Below are 9,728 nucleotides of genomic sequence, written 5' to 3'. Positions count from 1 at the left end.
TCAGGGACCCTGTCCCCAGCCTCGACGCTCAGAAGCAAGGGCAACATCGGAGAAAAACACCGGCTTGCCAGGAGCCTTGGGTTTGAGCCCTCGGTTCCCTAGCTGTGTGACCTTGGGCCAGTTAATTTCAAGGCTCTTTCAGTTTATAAAGTAAGGCCTCCGCATCTTGCTGCCATAAGAGGTCTTAAACTGCCGTAGGCTGAAGTCGTTTTTGAAAAGGCTTGTGGGTTTGTCTGGAAGCTTGAAAATGGAAAGGCACAGAGTGTGTGGAGATTGGAGGGCCAAGCCACACCTGCCAGCACCCAGGAGAGACCGGGTGGACTGGGGCAGCTTTTTTTGTCACTGTTTCTCCATCCTGGGGGCACCAGACAGCGAGGTCAGCAGGGCAGACTTGTGAGGGACTTATCACCAGGGACTGGTGTGAACTGAAGACAGAGGCGGAAGCAGCAGAGAACAGACAGGAAAGGGAGGACAGGTGCATGCCCCCCACCATCCCCACTGTCCCCAGGAAGCTTTTGAGCAAGGATCAGTTTCCTTATTTGCATCTGGCAGCCACAGACAAATGGGGCCTGAAAGTGACACCCCTCCCCCAAAAAAGGTAGCCTTCAACGGTGGGTCTTAGGCACATCTGTTTTATTTCCACTGTGTTCCGTTCTAGAGGCTCCCCAACGTCCATCAGGAGGGAGGCAGGACGGGTAAGGCCAGTCTCTACCTCCATCCATCCCTAGCTCCAGGTTTCCACGCTGGGAGGTCAGCTTGCAGAAGGCAGAGCACAGAGGCCCTGGGAACGGCCATGGCTCAGCCTCTAAGCCAGGGCAGTCAGCAGTCTGAGAAGCATCCAACCCGGCCTGCCTCGGCCCCTCCTCTTGCTCGGTGAGTGGGGCTCAGCGGTGGGTGGGGCTCAGCGGCCCAGCAGCTGCAGCATCTCTCTTCGGTCCACCAGCTTCTCCCTCGGTTTCCCAGTGTCCTGGCCTCGAGATACTTCCTCAGCATCCAGCTTCTCCCAGTCTGAGAAAGACACTGGCCGGACCCCTGAGGCGGATAGGAAGACGGGCTAGTGCCATGACTTTCTCTCGGACCCTTAGGGCCCTCTTTCCAAAGGGTAAAGTTCCAAAGACAAGCCACCCGCCCTGCCCCCAGGCCTCAGCATTAGGCTCGGACCTCGATGGCTGAGCAGGGCTTGAATGGCTGAAAAGCCAGGTCTGGGGCCAGAGGGCAGCAGCCCTGCCTTCAGGTCCTCCAGCAGCACCTGGCTGGTGAGAAAGCTGTCTGTCATGGTTGTGGTGATGACACCTGTGGGTCCCCTCTTCACCCAGCCACTGCAGTAGAGGCCTGAGAGGGGAGAGAGAGAGAGAGAGAGAGAGAGAGAGAGAGAGAGAGAGAGAGAGAGAGAGAGAGAGAGAGAGAGAGAGGCTGAATACCGCCTGACAAGTGTGTATCCCAAACTATATACACATACACACGTAAATCTTCTTCCTTGTCTCCCAGTGGGCCACACAGTGTGGCCACCAGCTGGCCATGATAGCTGTGTGTGTTGTTGTTGTTGTTTTGGTTTTTCTAGACAGGGTCTCTGTGTAGCCCTGACTGTCCTGGAACTCACTCTTTAGACCTGATTGGCCTCAAACTCAGAGATCTGCCTGCCTCTGCCTCCCGAGTGCTGGGACTACAGGCGTGCGCCATATGCCTAGCCCAAGACAGAGTCTTGTTTTATCACACTATCCTCCCCCGCCTCCCAGCTACTGTGTGGAAGAGATGTTCCCTGGGGACAGGAGCTGAGCCTTTCCCGTCACAGTTGAGCAGGCCCTTAGTAATATTTACTAAAGAATGAACAACAGGATGCGCATGAGCAAGACCACTGATGCTTCCCAAGGTCAGGGGTCATCTCCCGCCAGCGCTCCTGAGGGGAGGGCCTCAGCAAGCTTGTGCTGAATGATGTCCCACTGCCTGAGCATTTGTCCTAGGGGGCAGGAGAGGGAGGGCTCTGTTCTAGAATAGTCTTGTCCCAAGATCTGTGTCATCAGCGGTGTAGACTGAGTAGTCTTAGCATTCTAGCCTCCCGTCGAACCCAGATGCTCACCCGCCTTCACTCGCCAACTCACCTGGTACATTCACAACCCGGCCCTCTATGTTGGGAATGATGCCAAGCTTGGGGTCAAAGGGCACGCTGGGGTCGATGGGGCGGCTCTTATACCCAACGCTGCTCAGCAATAGCCCACAAGGGAGATCCTCCACATCTCCTGTGGGCACTGCCCGAGTGGACTCTCCAACACCCTGTTGGGGAGAATGTGGGTAACAAACACCAGGATGGGATGGGGGAAGCCTCAAAAGGGGAAGTCTGGGTAACAGGAGACTCACTTCCAGGCTGGTAACTGCCAGGCGGATGCCTGCCACCTGTCGGCCATCTGGGGTGGGTAGCACCTCCTGGGGGCTTCGGAAAAAGCGGAGGCCCCAGGCCCGGGAGGCCAGCGCCCTGAAGGCAGCCTCTTCCACTCCTGGCTTCTCTGTGGCTGTCCGAAGCAGCAGTTCTGTCAGCCGCCTCCTCGGACGGGGGACATCTGTCAGCAACACAGAATATTTCAGGGGTGTCCCCTCTGGTCACCCTTCCCCAAGCTTTACTTAACTAACACATCCCCTTCCTGTGAGCTAGGGGGCTGGACTTGGCCCCTCACCCTTAATTTTGTCCTGGAGGCCCAAGAAATCCGAAGAATCCAAAATGGGCCGGGTTCCTGGTAACTGAATCATCTCCCGAAGCTCCTTGAGGGTGGGGGTGGGGTAAGGGGGGAGGTCAGGTCCAGAGCACTGAGCACTCCTGGGCCCACCAGAGTTCAGCCCTGGTGGGAGAAACCATCAGCAGTGTGGGGAAACCACAGCCTCTGGGCCCTGCCCCCTCCCCCCTTCCATCCAGGGAAGGGCTCTGCAGCAACTCCAACACGCGGGAAAGTGGAAACCTCTACTTAAAAGCCTGGCTCCTGCCCTTCTGGACCCAGTACCTTAATGGTGAAGGCTACTTGCAGTGGCCCACGCCGGCCTACAATCCACACAGTCTTCACCCGACTCTGCCTCAGGACCCTCAGTGCAGCCTCTGTGATGTCTGTTTTCTGGAACAAAAGGAGGTTCTTAGAGCCAGGCACAGTGGAAAAGACAGCCTGATCCACAGGCCATCCAAGGCTATATATTTGACCTTCATTCAAAAGAAGGGGGTTAGGAGGGCTTGACTTGGAAAAGCGGTCTTGCTAGGCTAGTTGGTCTCACTCTGATCCAGAGAAAACCATCGGCCCAAATCTATACCGCCACCCCCCCTGGTGGCCACATAGAGCATTGACGCTAATACTACAAATAGCTCTTGGTAGCAGCACTCGGGCAAATTTTTCCACCCAGTCAGGTTTTACTGACAGCCTGTCACATGTCTGGAACAGGACAAGGGGCTTAAGGAGTCAAGAACAGTCTGTGTGAGCTAAACAGGCTGGTTTGGAACCTTACATAGTTCTTATCTTGTGGGGAGAGATATACACATCGAATCCCATCAGGGTGTAAACCCGCGGCCTGTCATGAAGTCGACTGTGAAGCAAGGCTACGGAATGGAAGTAAAGGCGAGTGGCTGAGTCGGTATGGCAGAAGGGACACCTCCACAGGATGGCCTTCAAGACCTCCTGCAGAAGGAACAGCTGGGACAAAAATGGGATGTGGGAGGAATGTAAATTCTTAACTAGCAGGAGGTCAGTCCAGATGTTCCAAAGGAGAGAGTGTGTGTAAATGCCCAGGCACACTGGGGTGTGAAGGTGCCTCGCCTGGGCTCCTGCAGGAAACAGGCCCTGGGCTCTTGGGAGGGATGAGATGAGCCCGCCCCCTCCTCTCTCCTCAGTGTGCTCCCCTCCATCCCTCCAGCCTCTGACTGACCCCTCACCTCCAGGTGCTCAGGTGGGGTCAGCAGGATCCGGGCCACATCCAGAGCCACATTCCCCTGTCCCAGAATCACAGCAGTGTCACAGCTCAGATCTGGCGCCAGCTGGAAGAGAAAGGTCTTGATAGGGTATCCCTATCCTCAGTCCCACTTAGGCTAATCTTATCATCAGATATCTTAGGCCACTTCCACTGTGCCCCCAGGCTGCCCTAGGCGGTCCCCACTTCCCTCTCCCCAAGGCCCACAGAAGGTCTCCACAGCTGACCTGCCCCGGCCATTGACGTCACACATCAACCTCAGCTTTCTCCTCATTGCCTTGAGCTCAAAATCTAACACCTTGGGGACCGGCCTGACTCCAGCCAGAAGCAGCAGGGGTGCCCCTCAGACTCACCTCCTGGTTCTCAGGAAGCCCGTTGTACCAGCCCACAAAGGCTCGGGCTGAGACCACTCCAGGCAGCTCCTCACCAGGAATTTCTAGGCGCTGGTGGTCCTCTGCTCCGTAACTCTGGGGAAAGATGCAGCCACCACCCATGCCCAAGGCCTCAGCACCAGTGCCAGCCTCCTGCCTCCCACAGCCCCTCCACTCATGGCCACACCCCCTCCACGCGGGCACTCACCAGCACCACAGCGTGGTAGGCTTCCTGAAGCTCTGGAACCGTCACGTCCCTGCCCACCACCACATTGCCCCGGAAGGCACAGCGGTCTGAGCGGGCTGTCTGTGTAAACGTGTTGATGACATTCTGCCATGCAGTGTTGGGAGAGGAACGTTAGAAGGTAGGGTAGCTCCTGGAGCTACCTCCCCCACACTCACCACCCCCGCCCCACAATGGAGCCTGGGTCCCGTCACACAGAGAGCAGAAGGTTATTCGATTAAGTCAGGGAGCCTCATCTTTACCGACTCCAACACCACCCTCCACACCAGGCGACACCCACCTTTACTTCAGGATGGTCAGGCGCCACACCAAAGCGCACCAGGCCAAAGGGCACGAGCTGCTTCTCGTAGATGTCCACATGGGCCTGGGTGTGGTGCTGGGGGAGAAACACAGCTGGTGGGTTCCAGGCCCCACAGGGCCACCTTTCCTAAGACAGAAGGTCCGATGTAGACCTTCGGAGACCTTCATCAAATGCTGGCCGTGTGATCTGAGGACCTGCCTTAGCTCTAAGTCTCCAAGACAACACCACTGGGACAGGGATCAGAAAAATGGGGAGTGGGGTGGGGTAGAGAAAATGGGGATACAGCTGGGGCATGTGGGGAGGGGGCAGTGGGCCTGCTCCCAGCTTCAGAAAAACAGCCTGGCTGCTTCAGCTGTCCCACGTCACCTGCCGTCCCAAGGCACTTTGCAGGGTACAGGGAAGGCATGAGATGGAACCAAACAAGCCGGGTCTGGCTCCGCTGCCACCAACAGCTGGGCCTGGTAAGTCCCAGAACGTCCCTGGGCCTCAGTCTCCTTCTCTGGGAACTGGGAGGCCTTGGGGAAGGTGAGTCAGGGACGAGAGGAGTCAGGGTAATACCAACTCAAGGCGGATGTGTTCCTCCCTATCTCCCCTGGCCTTCTCCAAACCCTGCTTCCCTCTGTTCCAGCGCCTGCCCCAAGGCCAGTCCCTCTAGTCACCTGCTTTTTTGTCCTTGGCCAGCCCCTAAGTGTTCTCCAAAATGGCCTCTCTCAGACTCTGTGGAAACTGAAGCTATGGAGAGCTCAGGGAGAACTGTAGCCGTGAAGTCCACAGCCACAGAGCCAAGCCCAGTCCCACCACTAACTGCTGTGTCATGGGGGAAAGGTTCTGCACAGTAGAATGTCCGGTCCCTCTGGGTCACACTCGAGGCTGAGTAAGTCAGGCTCAAGAGCTCAGCCTGCGGCTCCCCAGTTGTAGGACACAATGGACTCACTAGGGCGGGACCCTTACAGCTGTGGCTTTCCCCATCCTTCTCATTGCCAGCCACAGGTCAGAGGTCAAACTGCTTAGCCTGCTGGCCATCCCAGATACCACCGGACCTCACTGACCCCATCTTCCACTCCATCCCACTGCAGAGGGGAAGCCTCTCTCTTCTCCTGCCAACTGTTGCTTCTCTGGCCCTTTTCTTAAGATGGACAGTCCCTGAAGCACTTGTGCGCTGGGGTCCCCTGTTCCTCCTGAATATCCACTCACTATGTCCTAGGCAAGTCTTACCTACTCCCCACTGTGACCTTGAATCTTGTAGGCCTGGTGTGGCCTCTCTATCTCCCCTCCCCCTCCGCTCACCCAATCTCTTTTCCCATCTGAGATCCAGGATGCCTCACTACACACACTGAAGCCCATTCCTTGTCCTTTCCCCTCCATCCCTGGAGCTCCAGCCACAGCCTTCGACCTCCCCTTTCACCCTGACCTATTCGGCCCACATCCTTTCCTGCACTCTCCTGTTCCTTGCTCTCCGTGCAAACAGCCCTGCTTAAGTCAAGCTACCCCTCAGAGAGACCGGTCCCTATGGAAGGTGGGCTGGGGGAGTGGCTAAGTGGTCAGATGCCCATCAGATGCTCACAAGGCCCTGTGCTCAATCCCACATGGAGGCTCCCTTGTTTTCTTTCCTTAAATACAATTTTTTTTAAAGTTATGTGAGTAAGGAGCACACATATGCACAGGTGCCTGAGGAGACCAGAAGGAGGGTTCAGAGCCCCTGGATCTACAGACGGTTGTGAGCCGCTCGCCCATTGTGAGTGCTGGGAACCAAACTCAGAACTTCTTCAAGAGCGGTATGCACTCTTAAACACTGACACATTCCCCCTCTTCCCACTTGCTTGAGATGATTCACTGAGGCCTGTTTCCTGTGTCTGTGAGTGTCAGAATCCCCCTCCCCCTCCCCAGGGTGTTTGCTTAAAATTGCTGATTCTGAGAGACCCAGTCACAGAATTTGGTTAAATCTGAGCTGCCCCCAGAAATGCTTATTTAAATAAAACCTCTCCAGCAGGGAATATGGCGACTGCTCAAAGAAAGCCACTCAAGTCCACAATGTGGTCGGTGGTCCCTAGGTACCTTGTGATCTGGGCCCTCACCCTAGCTCTCACCACCTCACCCCTCAGATGCTGGATGGCCTTCTGGAATAGGCTCTGGGATGAAGCTCAGGCTACACTCCTCCCTCTGGCCGATGTCCACATACTTCCTCATTCCTGAGGCTGTCTTCCATAAAACACAGTTTGGACACCTCTCCCTCTAGACCGGGCTAGGGACCACCCCTAGATAAGCCCTAAAACACCTTAAGAACCAGCCACCTCCTGCTACATTGTCAGGTCCGTAAGGACACCTGCATGCCTGCAGGGCAAGATCTGCCCACTGAGAAGACACCAAGAACCCTGCCTTCTAGGTCCTCACCCTCAGTGCCCCTTACAAGTACCCTCCCTGATACCAAGCATACCACCCACCTACCCACCCCAACCCTGAGAACCTCTGGGTCTCCGTCCCAGAGCCCAGGCTGCCCTCATCAGTGGCCTTCACCCCAGGCTGACTCATATCAGGGCCTTGCTGAAGCCCACACAGGTCTGCAGTGCATCTCAAGTGTGCACTCTCTACGGGACAGCTTCTGATCGCGCTGACCTGTGTTTATCATGGTAGGTCACTTCTCAGCAGAGGTCTCCATGAGACACTCTGAGTATCAGGCCACTGACACTAAACCAGGCCACTGGGTCACTCTGCCTGTCAAATATCTACATGTGTTATCAATATCATCATCGTCCTGTCTTCTGTCCTGTTGGTATTATAAGCCCCTCTAAAGTTCAGACACTGTCTTGTCTCAGTCAATCTCAGTATCTTTTACTTTTTAAATATACTTATTTTATCATTTTTAGTCATGTATGTTGTGTATGTACAAGAATAAAGAAAGAGCCAAGCAGAGGCCAGAGAGGACACTTGGGTTCCCTGGAGCTGAGTTTTGAGCCACTGTGTGGGTACTGGGAGCCCAGTTCCCATCCCCTGGTCCTCCGTGAGACAGCAAACACTCCTGACCACAGAGCCTTGTCTGCAGTCCTCCACCCCTTTCTTCTTTTGCTTTAAGATCTGAGATAGAGTTTCCAGTACATCTGACAGCCTTGAGGCCCAGTCTGGCAAGACTAATACTGAAAACTTTGAGACCTTGGCCTTTAATGGAAGTGACTGAGTGTGGGGAGAGAGGGTTGGGGCTGTGCAGTAGGCACAACGCTGCCGACAAAATGGCCTTGAAATGTAAAATGCTGGAGATGAAGCCATCCCGTAAGACTGAGAAGACTTCCCTGCCAAGCAGGCGACAGCTGTCCATCTGTCTCTGACCACCACTCATGGGACAAATACATTTCTCTCACAGCTGAGGACCTAGGGAGCGAGTGAGTCAGCTGTACCTGTGGAATCAGGTAGAAAGGGCCCAGCTTCTATGAGTCAGAAGCCCCTTCCTTGTCAGGCAAACCAAAGGGCTGAAACTACTCCCAGAATTGGGGCAAAAAATGAATGGTGAGAAGGGAGCCTGGAGGGAGTGACTCACTTACCTTTAACAAGTGTTGGGCTGTGTAGAAGCCAGCTGGGCCACTGCCGACCACACAGATCTGAGGGGTCTTCTCCTGTGTGGAGAACTTCCGGCAGAAGCCTGGGGCTAGGCAAAGCAGGGGACAGTAGGGTCAAATCAACACTCTCCTGCCACCCCAAGTCAATCCTGTCCAACTGCAGCCTGCCCTTCACCCTCACCTGCATCTTCCTTTTTCTGTTCCTCAGAGCGTCACATTCTCATCTGAATGCCAGAGCCGTCTTTATCCAAAACCCCATGTCTCACCCATGAACAATGATAATCTGCCCCAGACCCTCTTACACCCCGAAGCTGTCCTGCACAGCACCATTTTTCTCATGAGGTTCCCTGTGAAATCTCATGTCTTCACATCCCCCATCACGTTTCTATCTTGCTTTTTTCTATCCCTTCTTTCCCCACAGAACTCTATTGCTCATCTCCTCACCTTAGATTTGCCTGTCACTTCCATTCACCTGGTACCACACATAAGGACCTCAGGGTCTATCTATCCTTTTAGTCTTTACTGACCCGTCTTACCCAGGACGCCTTACATCTCATCGCACCGATCCTCCCCTCCACACCACTCCCATTTCTCACGCAAGAGCAGTCACTTTCAGCTTCGCTCCTCTCCAGCCCTGCCCCTCTCGGACCCCGCTCTTGATCACAGGCCTCCCCTTCCCCTGGTGCAGCCCCAAGAGCCCTGCTCCTACTCGGAATGCTCCTGGAGTGAGGCGGCCGAACCCCAGGCCACGCGGACCAACGCCACCAGCGCCAGCAGCGAGGAGCCATGGCTGAGAACAGCAACCAGCAAGCGGAACAGCTAGCAATGACTCCACAGTGCTGGGCGCAGGTTCTGCAGCCCGCCGGGGACGTTCCTCGGAACCCGCCCATTACTGTAGCCCCGCCCCAAGCCTCGCCTCCCGCTGGCTTAGAAAGTTCAACTTTGAGACTTCACCACATTGTCCGAAATAACCACACCCCCAAAGAGAACCACGCCCCCATTTTACTAAGGCCCCGCCCCAGAACGTCCAACCCTCAAAAGCTTAACAAATTTCTCCGGTCTTCCTTGTCCCTCCAGATGCCGGAAGTCTAGATTTGAAGGAACGCGAATCCCCTATGCTGTTTCAGTTGCTCTTGGAGAAGCGAGCCAATTAGAAAGGAGTTTACTTTACCCAAAGTTGCCGCTCGCTGATGACGTATGCTCCGTTGCAGTTGTCTTTTGATAGGATGGCTTCCTGTTTGAGTGATTTTTGTATCAGCCAATCAGAAGGCCAGACCCCGGAAGTCTCTCGTATCCCGTTCTGGACTCCTCGATTTTTAATTTGG

At 55.1% G+C, this 9,728-nt stretch overlaps 1 protein-coding gene across 1 annotated transcript; it reads right to left on the bottom strand.

Annotated features, from left to right (window-relative positions):
* Positions 1–616: 616 nt before the first annotated feature.
* On the bottom strand, positions 617–9,303 carry Fdxr (ferredoxin reductase). Its single transcript, XM_052196829.1, has 12 exons — positions 9,113–9,303; positions 8,389–8,492; positions 4,835–4,930; positions 4,519–4,641; positions 4,293–4,406; positions 3,905–4,006; positions 2,991–3,098; positions 2,670–2,754; positions 2,356–2,555; positions 2,100–2,271; positions 1,162–1,332; positions 617–1,032 (listed from the first exon to the last, which is right to left on the bottom strand). The coding sequence occupies exons 1-12, from the start codon at positions 9,291–9,293 to the stop codon at positions 902–904; spliced, it is 1,587 nt and encodes a 528-aa protein (XP_052052789.1). The 5' UTR covers positions 9,294–9,303; the 3' UTR covers positions 617–901.
* Between the last annotated feature and the right edge of the window lie 425 nt (positions 9,304–9,728).

This window comes from Apodemus sylvaticus, chromosome 10 (genome assembly GCF_947179515.1).
Source record: "Apodemus sylvaticus chromosome 10, mApoSyl1.1, whole genome shotgun sequence".
Lineage (NCBI taxonomy): Eukaryota > Metazoa > Chordata > Mammalia > Rodentia > Muridae > Apodemus > Apodemus sylvaticus.
Note: the sequence above shows the minus strand (reverse complement) of the source record. Positions and strands in the feature narration are given on the sequence as shown.

What these genes read in the sequence shown, in the direction of transcription:
- Fdxr (XM_052196829.1), bottom strand. Translation starts at nt 9,293, where the DNA reads ATGGGCGGGTTCCGAGGAACGTCCCCGGCGGGCTGCAGAACCTGCGCC. An exon ending in CAGCCCAACACTTGTTAAAG is followed by an intron (nt 4,931 to 8,388) that starts GTAAGTGAGTCA and finishes TTTCTCCCCCAG; the next exon opens with CACCACACCCAGGCCCATGT. An exon ending in CCGGGTTGTGAATGTACCAG is followed by an intron (nt 1,333 to 2,099) that starts GTGAGTTGGCGA and finishes CTCCCCTCTCAG; the next exon opens with GCCTCTACTGCAGTGGCTGG.